Source organism: Sebastes umbrosus, unplaced genomic scaffold (assembly GCF_015220745.1).
Source record: "Sebastes umbrosus isolate fSebUmb1 unplaced genomic scaffold, fSebUmb1.pri scaffold_15_arrow_ctg1, whole genome shotgun sequence".
Lineage (NCBI taxonomy): Eukaryota > Metazoa > Chordata > Actinopteri > Perciformes > Sebastidae > Sebastes > Sebastes umbrosus.
The window spans coordinates 1-20,988 of NW_023618477.1; the positions used below are offsets into that span (position 1 = coordinate 1).

Sequence of the window (20,988 nt, forward strand, 5' to 3'; positions counted from 1 at the left end):
TTAAGCCAGCCCAATCAGCTGATTCCCCTCTATGCATTCATTGGCAAATTTCATACAGGACGCCTTATTTAAGCTGCTTCAGCCTGCCATACCTTTGCTGCTTCCTCTACAAGACGCTGGCAACCCACCTCCACCCCACCACCTCCTTTTAATACTGTGTCTGACTTAATCAATGTAATTTCTATTGTCATTGATGCTGGCTCTGTTCTGCATCCGGGGGGGTCTTTGCTGCTGCTCTACCTGCCTTTGGCTTTCCATGTATGCACATGAAAGGGCGAGGAGGTGTGCTCTCCTTGCCTTATGCTACCACGTAGGCGAGTGGATCCACACATGCGCGTGGTTGGGCAGGGAGGTCCCAGAACAGAGCCATACCGCCTATATACTGTATATATTACTGCAAATGGAAATAAAGTTTTCTTTGACTAAAGTGTTCCTGACTGAATTGTATTTATCTGTGTCCAGTCTGGCCTTTTGTCTTTTTTAGAATGTGGGTTGCCTTTGTTTGTAAGCCTGTTTGTAGAGGTACAAGAATTTGCCAAATTTTAAGATACGTGGCAAACTTAGCTACACAGTTAGACTACACACAGACAGCATTTGTTTTAGCTTGTATAACACGGAGGCTCCCTAGTCTGCACCAAGAAGGCATCAACTTTATTACTCCAACTTCGTCAACAACAGCACATCACCGCTTCACTCCTTTCGTTCCATCCTTCACAGTAAAATCCCCGGACACATACACTGGAACACTGCTTACTAGAGGGAGCTAAAGTTATTCAATGAAAGAGCCTTCACTAATACTTAATAAAATAGCTTACACGTTTGTAACAATTCACTATTAGCCAAAAAATGGAGCGGGAGATGGACAGGCTTTTCGGTGCGACTTCTGCAGTTATACGGGCCCCTGTACCGGACCATTGTGGTGAAGAGGGAGCTGAGCCGGAAGGCCACTCCACCTACGCTCCAACCCTCACCTATAGGTCATGATCTTGTTGAACAGGTGCATTAATAAATTATTGGCTTTATACTTGCAAAGGTTTTTTTTGACTTACTTATAATAACAAGTGTAGTATCAAATCTTCACTTCACCGTCTCCACCGCGGCCTCTCCGATCTGCTGTTAGCTGGCTTTGCTGTGTGTATGTGGAGAGCTCCTCCACAGCCCTGACATGGAGAAGGGGAGAGGCGTTAGCGTGATAATAAATACTACGGTCTTCAGCCCCTTAATACCAGGTTTCGGTAACCATCCCTAAATTAAACACATTTTCATCCCAACTCGTCACATACTGACGCTTTGTCACGCCCCTTGGCGTCACTTTAGGTTTAGGCAACAAAAACACTTAGTAAGGTTTAGGAATAAACAACATGGTTGGGCTTAAAACTACTATGTTTGTAGAGGGAAATGAAACTGTCAGGTATTCAGGATAACAGGCTTGGACCCCAACGCAAGTAAGGATGAGGAGGCAAACAGTCAGAGTACAATGATTTCAAATGAAAAAAACGTACGTAGAACACGAAATGCGGCAGGTTACAGAAAAGACAATCCACAAAGTATGGTCAAAAGGAATAAACTTGAACTACAAAACACTGGAATAAAAACTCAATATGAACTCAATATGACAATGAACTGACAGTGAAACAGGGGAAACACACAAACTAAATGCATATGGAGAGCAGGATGATTAAACACAGGTGGAACAGATCAGGGTGAGCCAGACTATCACAAAGGCGGGAAAAAAACAAAGGCAGGAAGTAAAACCAGACAAGACATAACAGGAGAGAACTTATCAAAATAAAACAGGAAACACTAGAATGAAAGAGACAAGGAATATAACAGAAAATCCCAAAGCCTAGAAACCAAAATCAGGGACAAGAGGGCTGGTACCCACCGACACGCAAACTGTCTTGGAGTCAGCTCAGACTCCTGACTCAGGACCTGGCTTGGAGTCAGCTCAGGCTCCCGACTCAGGACCTGTCTTGAAGTCAGCTCAGACTCCCAACTCAGTACCTGGCTTGAAGTCGGCTGAGACCCCTGACACAGCGCTTCCCTGACAGCAACAGTTCAAAGAAGCAGGGAAGTGATCTTTAATGAACATGGAGAAGACATTGATGAACTCAAGGATTGTACTACATGGTACATCACATTCTGTGTGGGTAATGTTGTTCCGACAGAGACTTGTTTTGTTGTTTACTACCACAGTAACTGTCACGAAAAAGCTGTTGGCCATGACTGTGACGACTCGCATGGGAAAAGATTTCCCCTATGCCAGGAACAACATGCCTCAAATCTCTCCTCTCATCAGATACAAAACAGGCCATGGCAGACCATTGTGACCATTTGCGTGAAACAAAGAGGGCTATTAAGTTGTTGTGGAATACTACGGCCGATATTTTGAGTTGGAAAGATTGCGTAATGCTCAAAAGAGGTAAAACAATTTAATGAGATCCTTGGAGGGTGAAGCAATTTAATAAAAACTTTCCACAGACTGAAACAGTTCACTTTCTGAATTCTGGAGATGGACAAACACCAAGTGCCTTTCTGTGAATGAATGAGATGCTTCAGTTCAGGTTGGATGTTATGTATTATCATCGAAGTGAGACTTCTTTTCATAGTTTAATTCATGTATGCTGGATATAAAATCTTCCGGTTTTATTACTGAACATATATTTTAGACAACTTTAATGGACGATGAGTTAAATGCATCATATATAACTCTTGGTGGGCATGTGGAAGTTAAGAAATACAGATATGTTTATTTTTTGGTTATATTCACAGTATATATTCTAATAATATGCAGTAATTCTACTATTCTGTACCTTATCTTTATACACAAGAATCTCCATGAGCCTATGTACATTTTCATTGCAGCTTTATTACTGAACTCGGTTGTTTTAAGCACTGCTATTTACCCAAAGCTTTTGGTTGACATTTTATCTGAAAAACAGATCATATCATATTCAGCCTGTCTCTTTCAATTTTATATAGTTTATGCTGTAAGCAGTTCAGAATTCTTACTGTTGTCAGCCATGGCCTATGACAGGTATGTGTCTATATGTAAACCTCTGCAATATCCAACTATCATGACAAAAAACACAGTGAGTATTTTCCTGTTTTTTGCTTGGCTTCTGCCTGCTTGTCATACTGTACTCCCAACAATACTGAGTGCTGAAACTAAACTGTGTAACTTAACTTTACAAGGAATATTTTGTAGCAATGCAATTTATAAACTTCAATGTGTAAGTTCAAGAGTAATTACTATATATGGTGTTGTTGCTTTATTAGATCTTGCAATACTGCCTATGCTCTTCATTATTTTTACATACACAAAAATACTTATAATAACCCATCGAAGTTGCAGAGAAGTCAGGAAAAAAGCAGCAAGAGACCTGTTTTACCTCACCTGTTGGTTTTAATCAGCTTTTCCTGTTTGTGTGCATATGATATCGCGATAGTTCGACTGGGATCTAATTTTCCAAAAATTGTGAATTTCATAATGACTTTACAAACCGTTTTGTATCATCCTCTCTTTAATCCAATTATATACGGACTAAAAATGAAGGAAATCTCTAAAACCTTGAAGAGGTTGTTCTGTCAAGCCAAACTGGTCTAATGTTTAAAAGTGATCTAACAGTAATAATGATGTTAGTGATTCTAATGTGCAGTCATTTCTTTTGTGATAATAATGCAGAGATGTGAATGTTATGATCTTTGGAAAGTATGTTAGGATTTGTTTCCACATTGTAAAGATCCATTTTACGGAAACAGTGAAGAGTATCTTCAGTTTGAACAATGTAATGATTCATTTATATGCTGCAGTTATTAAATAAATACATTTTTGTTAATTGTTGTTAATTGACTGTCTTAAGAGGGAGCATGTCACTTTGAATGACCTATCCTACGGTTTCTCCCATAATATAAATGTGACATTGGGCTATAGTGTCCACATGTTTTCAGCAACATGGGTGGGTCGGTTGACATGCAACAAACCTTTACGGGATCTGAATCGATTTGTACATTAGGGCCTGCACGTTATGAGGAAAATCTGTAATAACATTGTTCAATATTGCGATGACGATATGACTTAACAAATATTGAAGGGTGTGCATATTAGCTACACATTTCCTACGTCAGCCTGATTGTCTTTAAATTCAGAAATTCTCGCCCTTTACAGACATGCCCACTTTATGATAATCACATGCAGTTTGGGTCAGTCATAGTCAAGTCAGCACACTGACACACTGACAGCTGTTGTTGCCTGTTGGGCTTGCAGTTTGATTTTACCTGGTTAAATAAAGGTCAAAATAAATAAAAAGTTTGCCATGTTATGATTTGAGAATATTTTTGTTATGCTAAATGCAGTACCTGTGAGGGTTTATAAACGGTAATAAATATATACATAAATTTATATAAAGCAAGCATATTTTGCCAACTCCCATATTGATAAGAGTATTAAATATTTGACAAATCTCCCTTTCTCACATTTTGATAACCAACCCAGGAACACCATTTTAATGCTTTAATGAAATAACATCCTCGTTCTCAACAGCTTGTATCAAAATTTGTGTTGTTGTTTCTAATATTACTGCTGCATCATCAAACCATATCAAATCTGCCTGGGAGGCAGATCTTGGTGTTGAGTTGACAGAGCAGGTGTGGAAGGAGGGGATGGATAGGATTCACTTAAAATCAATTAATGCCAGGTAACAGCTGATTCAGTTCAAGGTCATACACAGATTACATTATTAAAAAAAAAAAAGATTAACAAGATGTATCCTAAATAGAGCTGTCATCGATTACAATATTTAATCGCATGATTGTCCATAGTTAATCGTGATTAATTGCAAATTAATCACACATTTTTTATCTGTTCAAATGTACCTTAAAGGGAGATTTGTCAAATATTTAATACTCTTATTCAACATGGGGAGTGGACAAATATGCTGCTTTATGCAAATATATGCACATATTTAGTATTGGAAATCAATTAACAACAGGCAACAACAGCTGTCAGTGTGTCAGTGTGCTGACTTGACTATGACTTGCCCCTAAACTGCATGCTGATTATCATAAAGTGGGCATGTCTGTAAAGGGGAGACTCAGTGGGTACCCATAGAACCCGTTTTTCATTCACATAACTTGAGGTCAGAGGTCAAGGAAACCGCATTGTCAAAAATGGCCATGACAGTTTGCCGTCTGCAGTTATACGGGCCCTGTACCGGACCATTGTGGTGAAGAGGGAGCTGAGCCGGAAAGCAAAGCTCTTGATTTACCACTCCATCTACGCTCCAACCCTACCCTATAGGTCATGAGCTTGTTGAAACAGGTGCATTAATAATTATTGGCTTTATACTTGCAAAAGGTTTTTTTTGACTTACTTATAATAACAAGTGTAGTATCAAATCTTCACTTCATCGTCCTCCACCGCGGCCTCTCCGATCTGCTGTTAGCTGGCTTTGCTGTGTGGTATTTGGAGAGCTCCTCCACAGCCCTGACATGGAGAAGGGAAGAGGCGTTAGCGTGATAATAAATACTAGGGTCTTTAGCCCCTTAATACCAGGTTTCGGTAACCATCCCTAAATTAAACACATTTTCATCCCAAACTCGTCACATACTGACGCTTTTGTCACGCCCCTTGGCGTCACTTTAGGTTTAGGCAACAAAACCACTTAGTTAGGTTTAGGAAAAAACAACATGGTTGGGCTTAAAACTTCTATGTTTGTAGAGGGAAATGAAACTGTCAGGTATTCAGGATAACAGGCTTGGACCCCAACGCAAGTAAGGATGAGAGGCAACAGTCAGAGTACAATGATTTCAAACGAAAAAAACGTACGTAGAACACGAAATGCGGCAGGTCCCAGCAGGCAGGTTACAGAAAAGACAATCCACAATGTATGGTCAAAAGGAATAAATTTGAACTACAAAACACTGGAATAAAACCTCAATATGACTCAATATGACAATGAACTGACAGTGAAACAGGGGAAACACACAAACTAAATGCATATGGAGAGCAGGATGATTAAACACAGGTGGAACAGATCAGGGTGAGCCAGACAATCACAAAAAGGCGGGAAAAAAAACAAAGGCAGGAAGTAAAACCAGACAAGACACAACAGGAGTGAACTTATCAAAATAAAACAGGAAACACTAGAATGAAAGAGACAAGGAACATAACAGAAAATCCCAAAGCATAGAAACTAAATCAGGGAAAGAGGGCTGGTACGCCACCGACAAAACGAAAACTGTCTTGGAGTCAGCTCAGACTCCCGACTCAGAAGCTGTCTTGAAGTCAGCTCAGACTCCCCAACTCAGTACCTGGCTTGAAGTCGGCTGAGACCCCTGACACAGCGCTTCCCTGACAGCAACAGTTCAAAGAGGCAGTGAAGTGATCTTTAATGAACATGGAGAGGACATTGATGAACTTCAGGATTGTACTACATGGTCACATCACATTCTGTGTGGGTAATGTTGTTCCGACAGAGACTTGTTTTGTTGTTTACTACCACAGTAACTGTCCACGAGAAAGCTGATGGCCATGTTCGCCAGACATGAGTGCTGGAGTTAGTCATCTCCGACAGCTTCAATGGGACACTGAGCAGGTGCTGTGCAGGGACGGCTGAAAGAGTGGTAAGCTCTGCCAACTTCATACTGGACAAAGGAAGAGGCCCAGGAGCTGGTCCATACTTGTCCTCTTTTGGTACACTGCAACTTATCAGTCACTGGTTTAAGTCATCTAAGCAGCTCCTAATGAGAAGGAGGTTGCGTAGAAGTGACCCTACCACAAGCAACACACTACATAAAAGGACCTGCCTGACTGTGACGACTCGCATGGGAAAAGATTTTCCCTATGCCAGGAACAACATGCCTCAAATCACTCACTCTTCATCAGATACAAACAGGCCATGGCAGACCATTGCTGACATTCGCGTGAAACCATGAGGGCTGTTAAGTTGTTGTAGAATACTACGGCCGATATTTTGAGTTGGAAAGATTGCGTAATGCTCAAAAAGAGGTAAAACAATTTAATGAGATCCTTGGAGGGTGAAGCAATTTAATAAAAAACTTTCCACAGACTGAAACAGTTCACTTTCTGAATTCTGGAGATGGACAAACACCAAGTGCTTTTCTGTGAATGAATAAGATGCTTCAGTACAGGTTGGATGTTATGTATTATCATCAAAGTGAGACTTCTTTTCATAGGTTTAATTCATGTATGCCGGATATAAAATCTTCCTGTTTTATTACTGAACATATATTTTAGACAACCATTAATGGATTGATAAGTTAAATGCAACGTATATAACTCTTGGTGGGCATGTGGAAGTTAAGAAATACAGATAGTTTATTTTTTGGTTATATTCACAGTATATATTCTAATAATATGCAGTAATTCTACTATTCTGTACCTTATCTTTATACACAAGAATCTCCATGAGCCTATGTACATTTTCATTGCAGCTTTATTACTGAACTCGGTTGTTTTAAGCACTGCTATTTACCACAAAGCTTTTGGTTGACATTTATCTGAAAAACAGATCATATCATATTCAGCCTGTCTCTTTCAATTTACATATTTTATGCTGTAAGCCAGTTCAGAATTCTTACTGTTTGTCAGCCATGGCCTATGACAGTAGTATGTGTCTATATGTAAACCTCTGCAATATCCAACTATCATGACAAAAAACACGGTGAGTATTTCCTGTTTTGTGCTTGGCTTCTGACTGCTTGTCATACTGTACTCCCAACAATACTGAGTGCTGAAACTAAACTGTGTAGCTTAACTTTACAAGGAATATTTTGTAACAATGCAATTTATAAACTTCAATGTGTAAGTTCAAGAGTGATTACTATAATGGTGTTGTTGCTTTATTAGATCTTGCAATTCTGCCTATGCTCTTCATTATTTTTACATACACAAAAATACTTATAATATACCCAGTCGAAGTTGCAGAGAAGTTCAGGAAAAAAGCAGCAGAGACCTGTTTACCTCACCTGTTGGTTTTAATCAGCTTTTCCTGTTTGAGTGCATATGATATCGCGATAGTTCGACTGGGATCTAATTTTCCAAAAATTGTGAATTCCATAATGACTTTACAAATGGTTTGTATAATCCTCTCTTTAATCCAATTATATACGGACTAAAAATGAAGAAATCTCTAAACACCTGAAGAGGTTGTTCTGTCAAGCCAAACTGGTCTAATGTATTAAAAGTGATCTTAACAGTAATAATGATGTTAGTGATGCTAATGTGCAGTCATTTCTTCTGTGATACTAATGCAGAGATGTGAATGTTATGATCTTTGGAATGTAATGTAAGGATTTTGTTTCCACATTGAAAAGATCCTTTTTACGGAAACAGCAAAGAGTATCTTCAGTTTGAACAATGTAATGATTCATTTATATGCTGCAGTTATTAAATAAATACATTTTTGTTAATTGTTGTTAATTGACTGTCTTAAGAGGGAGCAATGTCACTTTGAATGACTCTCCTACGGTTTCTCCCATAATATAAATATGACATTGGGCTATAGTGTCCATGTGTTTCAGCAACATGGGTGGGTCGGTTTGACATGCAACAAACCTTTACGGGATCTGAATCGATTTGTACACTAGGCCTGCACGTTATGAGGAAAATCTGTAATAACATTGTTCAATATTGCGATGAACGATATGACTTAACAAATATTGAAGAGTGCATATTAGCTACACATTTCCTACGTCAGCCTGGATTGTCTTTAAATTCAGAAATTCTCCCCTTTACAGACATTCCCACTTTATGATAATCACATGCAGTTTGGGACAAGTCATAGTCAAGTCAGCACACTGACACACTGACAGCTGTTGTTGCCTGTTGGGCTGCAGTTTGATTTTACCTGGTTAAATAAAGGTCAAATAAATAAAAAGTTTGCCATGTTATGATTTGAGAATATTTTGTTATGCTAAATGCAGTACCCTGTGAGGGTTTATAAACGGTAATAATAGATACATAAATTTCTATAAAGCAAGCATATTTTGCCAACTCCCATATTGATAAGAGTATTAAATATTTGACAAATCTCCCTTTCTCACATTTTGATAACCAACCCAAGGAACACCATTTTAATGATTATATGAAATAACATCCTCATTCTCAACAGCTTGTATCAAAAATTTGTGTTGTTGTTTTCTAATATTACTGCTGCATCATCAAACCATATCAAATCTGCCTGGGAGGCAGATCTTGATGTTGAGTTGACAGAGCACGTGTGGAAGGAGGGGATGGATAGGATTCACTTAAAATCAATTAATGCCAGGTAACAGCTGATTCAGTTCAAGGTCATACACAGATTACATTATTAAAAAAAAAAAGATTAACAAGATGTATCCTAAATAGAGCTGTCAATCGATTACAATATTTAATCGCATGATTGTCCATAGTTAATCGTGATTAATTGCAAATTTAATCACACATTTTTTATCTGTTCAAAATGTACCTTAAAGGGAGATTTGTCAAATATTTAATACTCTTATCAACATGGGAGTGGACAAAATATGCTGCTTTTATGCAAATATATGCACATATTTATTATTGGAAATCAATTAACAACAGGCAACAACAGCTGTCAGTGTGTCAGTGTGCTGACTTGACTATGACTTGCCCCAAACTGCATCTGATTATCATAAAGTGGGCATGTCTGTAAAGGGGAGACTCGAAGGGTACCCATAGAACCCGTTTTCATTCACATAACTTGAGGTCAGAGGTCAAGGAACCGCATTGAAAATGGCCATGACAGTTTGGCCGTCTGCAGTTATACAGGGCCCTGTACGACCATTGTGGTGAAGAGGGAGCTGAGCCGGAAAGCAAAGCTCTTGATTTACCACTCCATCTACGCTCCAACCCTCACCTATAGGTCATGAGCTTGTTGAACAGGTGCATTAATAAATTATTGGCTTTATACTTGCAAAGGTTTTTTTTGACTTACTTATAATAACAAGTGTAGTATCAAATCTTCACTTCACTGTCTCCACCGCGGCCTCTCCGATCTGCTGTTAGCTGGCTTTGCTGTGTGTATGTGGAGAGCTCCTCCACAGCCCTGACATGGAGAAGGGAAGAGGCGTTAGCGTGATAATAAATACTATGGTCTTTAGCCCCTTAATACCAGGTTTCGGTAACCATCCCTAAATTAAACACATTTTCATCCCAACTCGTCACATACTGACGCTTTTTGTCACGCCCCTTGGCGTCACTTTAGGTTTAGGCAACAAAACCACTTAGTTAGGTTTAGGAAAAACAACATGGTTGGGCTTAAAACTTCTATGTTTGTAGAGGGAAATGAAACTGTCAGGTATTCAGGATAACAGGCTTGGACCCCAACGCAAGTAAGGATGAGGAGGCAACAGTCAGAGTACAATGATTTCAAACGAAAAAAACGTACGTAGAACACGAAATGCGGCAGGTCCAGCAGGGCAGGTTACAGAAAAGACAATCCACAATGTATGGTCAAAAGGAATAAACTTGAACTACAAAACACTGGAATAAAACCTCAATATGAACTCAATATGACAATGAACTGACAGTGAAACAGGGGAAACACACAAACTAAATGCATATGGAGAGCAGGATGATTAAACACAGGTGGAACAAATCAGGGTGAGCCAGACAATCACAAAGGCGGGAAAAAAACAAAGGCAGGAAGTAAAACCAGATAAGACACAACAGGAGTGAACTTATCAAAATAAAACAGGAAACACTAGAATGAAAGAGACAAGGAACATAACAGAAAATCCCAAAGCATAGAAACTAAAATCAGGGAAAAGAGGGCTGGTACCCACCGACACGCAAACTGTCTTGGAGTCAGCTCAGACTCCCGACTCAGAAGCTGTCTTGAAGTCAGCTCAGACTCCCAACTCAGTACCTGGCTTGAAGTCGGCTGAGACCCCTGACACAGCGCTTCCCTGACAGCAACAGTTCAAAGAGGCAGTGAAGTGATCTTTAATGAACATGGAGAGGACATTGATGAACTTCAGGATTGTACTACATGGTACATCACATTCTGTGTGGGTAATGTTGTTCCGACAGAGACTTGTTTTGTTGTTTACTACCACAGTAACTGTCACGAGAAAGCTGATGGCCATGTTCGCCAGACATGGAGTGCTGGAGTTAGTCATCTCCGACAGCTTCATGGGACACTGAGCATGTGCTGTGCAGGGACGGCTGAAAGAGTGGTAAGCTCTGCCAACTTCATACTGGACAAAGGAAGAGGCCCAGGAGCTGGTCCATACTTGTCCTCTTTTGGTACACTGCAACTTATCAGTCAACTGGTTTAAGTCATCTAAGCAGCTCCTAATGAGAAGGAGGTTGCGTAGAATTGCTCCTACCACAAGCAGACACACTACCCAAAAAGGACCTGCCTGACTGTGACGACTCGCATGGGAAAAGATTTTCCCTATGCCAGGAACAACATGCCTCAAATCTCACCTTTCAACAGATACCAAACAGGCCATGGCAGACCATTGTGACCATTCGCGTGAAACAAAGAGGGCTGTTAAGTTGTTGTAGAATACTACGGCCGATATTTTTGAGTTGGAAAGATTGCGTAATGCTCAAAAGAGGTAAAACAATTTAATGAGATCCTTGGAGGGTGAAGCAATTTAATAAAAACTTTCCACAGACTGAAACAGTTCACTTTCTGAATTCTGGAGATGGACAAACACCAAGTGCTTTTCTGTGAATGAATAAGATGCTTCAGTACAGGTTGGATGTTATGTATTATCATCAAAGTGAGACTTCTTTTCATAGTTTAATTCATGTATGCCGGATATAAAATCTTCCTGTTTTATTACTGAACATATATTTTAGACAACCATAATGGATGATAAGTTAAATGCAACATATATAACTCTTGGTGGGCATGTGGAAGTTAAGAAATACAGATATGTTTATTTTTTGGTTATATTCACAGTATATATTCTAATAATATGCAGTAATTCTACTATTCTGTACCTTATCTTTATACACAAGAATCTCCATGAGCCTATGTACATTTTCATTGCAGCTTTATTACTGAACTCGGTTGTTTTAAGCACTGCTATTTACCCAAAGCTTTTGGTTGACATTTTATCTGAAAAACAGATCATATCATATTCAGCCTGTCTCTTTCAATTTTACATATTTTATGCTGTAGCCAGTTCAGAATTCTTACTGTTGTCAGCCATGGCCTATGACAGGTATGTGTCTATATGTAAACCTCTGCAATATCCAACTATCATGACAAAAAACACGGTGAGTATTTTCCTGTTTTTTGCTTGGCTTCTGCCTGCTTGTCATACTGTACTCCCAACAATACTGAGTGCTGAAACTAAACTGTGTAACTTAACTTTACAAGGAATATTTTGTAGCAATGCAATTTATAAACTTCAATGTGTAAGTTCAAGAGTGATTACTATAAATGGTGTTGTTGCTTTATTAGATCTTGCAATTCTGCCTATGCTCTTCATTATTTTTACATACACAAAAATACTTATAATAACCCATCGAAGTTGCAGAGAAGTCAGGAAAAAAGCAGCAGAGACCTGTTTACCTCACCTGTTGGTTTTAATCAGCTTTTCCTGTTTGAGTGCATATGATATCGCGATAGTTCGACTGGGATCTAATTTTCCAAAAAATTGTGAATTCCATAATGACTTTACAAATGGTTTTGTATAATCCTCTCTTTAATCCAATTATATACGGACTAAAAATGAAAGAAATCTCTAAACACCTGAAGAGGTTGTTCTGTCAAGCCAAACTGGTCTAATGTATTAAAAGTGATCTTACAGTAATAATGATGTTAGTGATGCTAATGTGCAGTCATTTCTTCTGTGATACTAATGCAGAGATGTGAATGTTATGATCTTTGGAAGGTATGTAAGGATTTGTTTCCACATTGAAAGATCCTTTTTACGGAAACAGCAAAGAGTATCTTCAGTTTGAACAATGTAATGATTCATTTATATGCTGCAGTTATTAAATAAATACATTTTTTGTTAATTGTTGTTAATTGACTGTCTTAAGAGGGAGCATGTCACTTTGAATGACCTCTCCTACGGTTTCTCCCATAATATCAATATGACATTGGGCTATAGTGTCCATGTGTTTCAGCAACATGGGTGGGTCGGTTGACATGCAACAAACCTTTACGGGATCTGAATCGATTTGTACACTAGGCCTGCACGTTATGAGGAAAATCTGTAATAACATTGTTCAATATTGCGATGACGATATGACTTAACAAATATTGAAGAGTGCATATTAGCTACACATTTCCTACGTCAGCCTGGTTGTCTTTAAATTCAGAAATTCTCCCCTTTACAGACATTCCCACTTTATGATAATCACATGCAGTTTGGGGACAAGTCAGAGTCAAGTCAGCATACTGACACACTGACAGCTGTTGTTGCCTGTTGGGCTGCAGTTGATTTTACCTGGTTAAATAAAGGTCAAATAAATAAAAAGTTTGCCATGTTATGTTTTGAGCATATTTTTTATGCTAAATGCAGTACCTGTGAGGGTTTCCGGACAATATTTATCATTGTTTTGTGTTGTTAATTGATTTCCAATAATAAGTACATACATACATTTATATAAAGCAAGCATATTTGCCAACTCCCATGTTGATAAGAGTATTAAATATTTGAGAAATCTCCCTTTCTCACATTTTGATAACCAACCCAAGGAACACCATTTTAATGCTTTAATGAAATAACATCCTCGTTCTCAACAGCTTGTATCAAAATTTGTGTTGTTGTTTTCTGATATTACTGCTGCATCATCAAACCATATCAAATCTGCCTGGGAGGCAGATCTTGGTGTTGAGTTGACAGAGGAGGTGTGGAAGAAGAGGATGGATAGGATTCACTTAAGTTCAATTAATGCCAGGTAACAGGTGATTCAGTTCAAGGTCATACACAGATTACATTATTAAAAAAAAAAAAGATTAACAAGATGTATCCTAAATAGAGCTGTCAATCGATTAAAATATTTAATCGCATGATTGTCCATAGTTAATCGTGATTAATTGCAAATTAATCACACATTTTTTATCTGTTCAAAATGTACCTTAAAGGGAGATTTGTCAAATATTTAATACTCTTATCAACATGGGAGTGGACAAATATGCTGCTTTATGCAAATATATGTATATATTTATTATTGGAAATCAATTAACAACAGGCAACAACAGCTGTCAGTGTGTCAGTGTGCTGACTTGACTATGACTTGACCCAAACTGCATGTGATTATCATAAAGTGGGCATGTTTGTAAAGGGGAGTCTCGTGGGTACCCATAGAACCCGTTTTCATTCACATAACTTGTGGTCAGAGGTCAAGGAACCGCATTGAAAATGGCCATGACAGTTTGGCCGTCTGCAGTTATACGGGCCCTGTACCAGACCATTGTGGTGAAGAGGGAGCTGAGCCGGAAGGCAAAGCTCTTGATTTACCACTCCATCTACGCTCCAACCCTCACCTATAGGTCATGAGCTTGTTGAACAGGTGCATTAATAAATTATTGGCTTTATACTTGCAAAGGTTTTTTTGACTTACTTATAATAACAAGTGTAGTATCAAATCGTCACTTCACGTCTCCACCGCGGCCTCTCCGATCTGCTGTTAGCTGGCTTTGCTGTGTGTATGTGGAGAGCTCCTCCACAGCCCTGACATGGAGAAGGGGAGAGGCGTTAGCGTGATAATAAATAATACGGTCTTCAGCCCCTTAATACCAGGTTTCGGTAACCATCCCTAAATTAAACACATTTTCACCCCAACTCGTCACATACTGACGCTTTGTTACGCCCCTTGGCGTCACTTTAGGTTTAGGCAACAAAACCACTTAGTTAGGTTTAGGAAAAAACAACATGGTTGGGCTTAAAACTACTATGTTTGTAGAGGGAAATTAAACTGTCAGGTATTCAGGATAACAGGCTTGGACCCCAACGCAAGTAAGGATGAGGAGGCAACAGTCAGAGTACAATGATTTCATAATGAAAAAACTTACGTAGAACACGAAATGCGTCAGGTTACAGAAAAGACAATCCACAAATTATGGTCAAAAGGAATAAACTTGAACTACAAAACACTGGAATAAAACCTCAATATGAACTCAATATGACAATGAACTGACAGTGAAACAGGGGAAACACACAAACTAAATGCATATCGAGAGCAGGATGATTAAACACAGGTGGAACAAATCAGGGTGAGCCAGACAATCACAAAGGCGGGAAAAAAACAAAGGCAGGAAGTAAAACCAGACAAGACACAACAGGAGTGAACTTATCAAAATAAAACAGGAAACACTAGAATGAAAGAGACCAGGAATATAACAGAAAATCCCAAAGCATAGAAACCAAAATCAGAGACAAGAGGGCTGGTACACCCGACACGCAAACTGTCTTGGAGTCAGCTCAGACTCCTGACTCAGGACCTGGCTTGGAGTCAGCTCAGGCTCCCGACTCAGGACCTGTCTTGAAGTCAGCTCAGACTCCCAACTCAGTACCTGGCTTGAAGTTGGCTGAGACCCCTGACACAGCGCTTCCCTGACAGCAACAGTTCAAAGAGGCAGTGAAGTGATCTTTAATGAACATGTAGAGGACATTGATGAACTCAAGGATTGTACTACATGGTACATCAAATCCTGCAACAAACAAGTCTCTGTAGTTCCGACAGAGACTTGTTTTGTTGTTTACTACCACAGTAACTGTCACGAGAAAGCTGATGGCTATGTTCGCCAGTCATGGAGTGCTGGAGTTAGTCATCTCCGACAGCTTCATGGGACATTGAGCATGTGCTGTGCAGGGACGGCTGAAAGAGTGGTAAGCTCTGCCAACTTCATACTGGACAAAGGAAGATGCCCAGGAGCTGGTCCATACTTGTCCTCTTTTGGTACACTGCAACTTATCAGTCAACTGGTTTAAGTCATCTAAGCAGCTCCTAATGAGAAAGAGGTTACGTAGATTTGTCCCTACCACAAGCAGACACACTACCCAAAAAGCACCTGCCATGACTGTGACGACTCGCATGGGAAAAGATTTTCCCTATGCCAGGAACAACATGCCTCAAATCACTCCTCTCATCAGATACAAAACAGGCCATGGCAGACCATTGCGACCATTCGCGTGAAACCATGAGGGCTGTTAAGTTGTTGTGGAATACTACGGCCAATATTTTAAGTTGGAAAGATTGCGTAATGCTCAAAAGAGGTAAAACAATTTAATGAGATCCTTGGAGGGTGAAGCAATTTAATAAAAACTTTCCACAGACTGAAACAGTTCACTTTCTGAATTCTGGAGATGGACAAACACCAAGTGCCTTTCTGTGAATGAATAGGATGCTTCAGTACAGGTTGGATGTTATGTATTATCATCAAAGTGAGACTTCATTTCATAGTTTAATTCATGTATGCCGGATATAAAATCTTCCGGTTTTATTACTGAACATATATTTTAGACAACCATAATGGATGATAAGTTAAATGCAACATATATAACTCTTGGTGGGCATGTGGAAGTTAAGAAATACAGATATGTTTATTTTTTGGTTATATTCACAGTATATATTCTAATAATATGCAGTAATTCTACTATTCTGTACCTTATCTTTATACACAAGAATCTCCATGAGCCTATGTACATTTTCATTGCAGCTTTATTACTGAACTCGGTTGTTTATAGCACTGCTATTTACCCAAAGCTTTTGGTTGACATTTTATCTGAAAAACAGATTACATCTTATTCTGCCTGTCTCTTTCAATTTTATATATTTTATGCTGTAGGCAGTTCAGAATTCTTACTGTTGTCAGCCATGGCCTATGACAGGTATGTGTCTATATGTAAACCTCTGCAATATCCAACTATCATGACAAAAAACACGGTGAGTATTTTCCTGTTTTTTGCTTGGCTTCTACCTGCTTGTCATATTGCACTCCCAACAATACTGAGTGCTGAAACTAAAACTGTGTAACTTAACTTTACAAGGAATATTTTGTAACAATGCAATTTATAAACTTCAATGTGTAAGTTCAAGATTAATTACTATAAATGGTGTTGTTGCTTTATTAAATCTTGCAATTCTGCCTATGCTCTTCATTATTTTTACATACACAAAAATACTTATAATAACCCATCGAAGTTGTAGAGAAGTCAGGAAAAAAGCAGCAGAGACCTGTTTACCTCACCTGTTGGTTTTAATCAGCTTTTCCTGTTTGAGTGCATATGATATCGCGATAGTTCGAGTAGGATCTAATTTTCCAAAAATTGTGAATTCCATAATGACTTTACAAATCGTTTTGTATCATCCTCTCTTTAATCCAATTATATACGGACTAAAAATGAAAGAAATCTCTAAACACCTGAAGAGGTTGTTCTGTCAAGCCAAACTGGTCTAATGTATTAAAAGTGATCTTACAGTAATAATGATGTTAGTGATGCTAATGTGCAGTCATTTCTTCTGTGATAATAATGCAGAGATGTGAATGTAATGATCTTTGGAAGGTATGTAAGGATTTGTTTCCACATTGTAAAGATCCTTTTTACGGAAACAGCAAAGAGTATCTTCAGTTTGAACAATGTAATGATTCATTTATATGCTGCAGTTATTAAATAAATACGTTTTTGTTAATTGTTGTTAATTGACTGTCTTAAGAGGGAGCATGTCACTTTGAATGGCCTCTCCTAAGGTTTCTCCCATAATATAAATGTGACATTGGGCTATAGTGTCCACGTGTTTCAGCAACATGGGTGGGTCGGTTGACATGCAACAAACCTTTACGGGATCTGAATCGATTTGTACACTAGGCCTGCACGTTATGAGGAAAATCTGTGATAACATTGTTCAATATTGCGATGACGATATGACTTAACAAATATTGAAGTGTGCATATTAGCTCTACATTTCCTACGTAAGCCTGGTTGTCTTTAAATTCAGAAATTCTCCCCTTTACAGACATTCCCACTTTATGATAATCACATGCAGTTTGGGTCAAGTCATAGTCAAGTCAGCACACTGACACACTGACAGCTGTTGTTGCCTGTTGGGCTGCAGTTTGATTTTATCTGGTTAAATAAAGGTCAAATAAATAAAAAGTTTGCCATGTTATGATTTGAGCATATTTTTTATGCTAAATGCAGTACCTGTGATGGTTTCCGGACAATATTTATCATTGTTTTGTTTTGTTAATTGATTTCCAATAATAAGTACATACATACATTTATATAAAGCAAGCATATTTGCCAACTCCCATGTTGATAAGAGTATTAAATATTTGAGAAATCTCCCTTTCTCACATTTTGATAACCAACCCAAGGAACACCATTTTAATGCTTTAATGAAATAACATCCTCGTTCTCAACAGCTTGTATCAAAATTTGTGTTGTTGTTTTCTAATATTACTGCTGCATCATCAAACCATATCAAATCTGCCTGGGAGGCAGATCTTGGTGTTGAGTTGACAGAGCAGGTGTGGAAGAAGTGGATGGATAGGATTCACTTAAGTTCAATTAATGCCAGGTAACAGCTGATTCAGTTCAAGGTCATACACAGATTACATTATTAAAAAAAAAAAAGATTAACAAGATGTATCCTAAATAGAGCTGTCAATCGATTAAAATATTTAATCACATGATTGTCCATAGTTAATCGTGATTAATTGCAAATTAATCACATTTTTTATCTGTTCAAAATGTACCTTAAAGGGAGATTTGTCAAATATTTAATACTCTTATCAACATGGGAGTGGACAAATATGCTGCTTTATGCAAATATATGTATATATTTATTATTGGAAATCAATTAACAACAGGCAACAACAGCTGTCAGTGTGTCAGTGTGCTGACTTGACTATGACTTGCCCCAAACTGCATGTGATTATCATAAAGTGGGCATGTCTGTAAAGGGGAGACTCGTGGGTACCCATAGAACCCGTTTTCATTCACATAACTTGAGGTCAGAGGTCAAGGAACCGCATTGAAAATGGCCATGACAGTTTGGCCGTCTGCAGTTATACGGGCCCTGTACTGGACCATTGTGGTGAAGAGGGAGCTGAGCCGGAAAGCAAAGCTCTTGATTTACCACTCCATCTACGCTCCAACCCTCACCTATAGGTCATGAGCTTGTTGAACAGGTGCATTAATAAATTATTGGCTTTATACTTGCAAAGGTTTTTTTTGACTTACTTATAATAACAAGTGTAGTATCAAATCTTCACTTCACCGTCTCCACCGCGGCCTCTCCGATCTGCTGTTAGCTGGCTTTGCTGTGTGTATGTGGAGAGCTCCTCCACAGCCCTGACATGGAGAAGGGGAGAGGCGTTAGCGTGATAATAAATACTACGGTCTTCAGCCCCTTAATACCAGGTTTCGGTAACCATCCCTAAATTAAACACATTTTCATCCCAACTCGTCCCATACTGACGCTTTGTCACGCCCCTTGGCGTCACTTTAGGTTTAGGCAACAAAACCACTTAGTTAGGTTTAGGAAAAAACAACATGGTTGGGCTTAAAACTACTATGTTTGTAGAGGGAAATGAAACTGTCAGGTTTTCAGGATAACAGGTTTGGACCCCAACGCAAGTAAGGATGAGGAGGCAACAGTCAGAGTACAATGATTTCATAATGAAAAAACTTACGTAGAACACGAAATGCTGCAGGTTACAGAAAAGACAATCCACAAATTATGGTCAAAAGGAATAAACTTGAATTACAAAACACTGGAAAAAAACCTGAATATGAACTCAATATGACAATGAACTGACAGTGAAACAGGGGAAACACACAAACTAAATGCATATGGAGAGCAGGATGATTAAAAACAGGTGGAACAAATCAGGGTGAGCCAGACAATCACAAAGGCGGGAAAAAAACAAAGGCAGGAAGTAAAACCAGACAAGACACAACAGGAGAGAACTTATAAAAATAAAACAGGAAACACTAGAATGAAAGAGACAAGGAATATAACAGAAAATCCCAAAGCATAGAAACCAAAATCAGAGACAAGAGGGCTGGTACACCCGACACGCAAACTGTCTTGGAGTCAGCTCAGACTCCTGACTCAGGACCTGGCTTGGAGTCAGCTCAGGCTCCCGACTCAGGACCTGTCTTGAAGTCAGCTCAGACTCCCAACTCAGTACCTGGCTTGAAGTTGGCTGAGACCCCTGACACAGCGCTTCCCTGACAGCAACAGTTCAAAGAGGCAGTGAAGTGATCTTTAATGAACATGGAGAGGACATTCATGAACTCAAGGATTGTACTACATGGTACATCAAATCCTGCAACAAACAAGTCTCTGTAGTTCCGACAGAGACTTGTTTTGTTGTTTACTACCACAGTAACTGTCACGAGAAAGCTGATGGCTATGTTCGCCAGACATGGAGTGCTGGAGTTAGTCATCTCCGACAGCTTCATGGGACACTGAGCATGTGCTGTGCAGGGACGGCTGAAAGAGTGGTAAGCTCTGCCAACTTCATACTGGACAAAGGAAGAGGCCCAGGAGCTGGTCCATACTTGTCCTCTTTTGGTACACTGCAACTGATCAGTCAACTGGTTTAAGTCATCTAAGCAGCTCCTAATGGGAAAGAGGTTGCGTAGAATTGCCCCTACCACAAGCAGACACACTACCCAAAAAGGACCTGCCTGACTGTGACGACTCGCATGGGAAAAGATTTTCCCTATGCCAGGAACAACATGCCTCAAATCTCACCTTTCAACAGATACCAAACAGGCCATGGCAGACCATTGTGACCATTCGCGTGAAACAAAGAGGGCTGTTAAGTTGTTGTAGAATACTACGGCCGATATTTTGAGTTGGAAAGATTGTGTAATGCTCAAAAGAGGTAAAACAATTTAATGAGATCCTTGGAGGGTGAAGCAATTTAATAAAAACTTTCCACAGACTGAAACAGTTCACTTTCTGAATTCTGGAGATGGACAAACACCAAGTGCTTTTCTGTGAATGAATAAGATGCTTCAGTACAGGTTGGA

The 20,988-nt window shown here is 39.1% G+C and overlaps 1 protein-coding gene and 2 pseudogenes across 1 annotated transcript; all 3 read left to right on the top strand.

Moving 5' to 3' along the window:
* The first annotated feature begins 2,678 nt into the window (after positions 1-2,678).
* LOC119484339 lies at positions 2,679-3,607 on the top strand (annotated as a pseudogene).
* An 8,238-nt stretch (positions 3,608-11,845) lies between these two features.
* On the top strand, positions 11,846-12,682 carry LOC119484341 (olfactory receptor 142-like). Its single transcript, XM_037763124.1, has one exon. The coding sequence runs from the start codon at positions 11,846-11,848 to the stop codon at positions 12,680-12,682; it is 837 nt and encodes a 278-aa protein (XP_037619052.1).
* A 3,957-nt stretch (positions 12,683-16,639) lies between these two features.
* Positions 16,640-20,556, top strand: LOC119484340 (annotated as a pseudogene).
* The last annotated feature ends 432 nt before the right edge of the window (positions 20,557-20,988 follow it).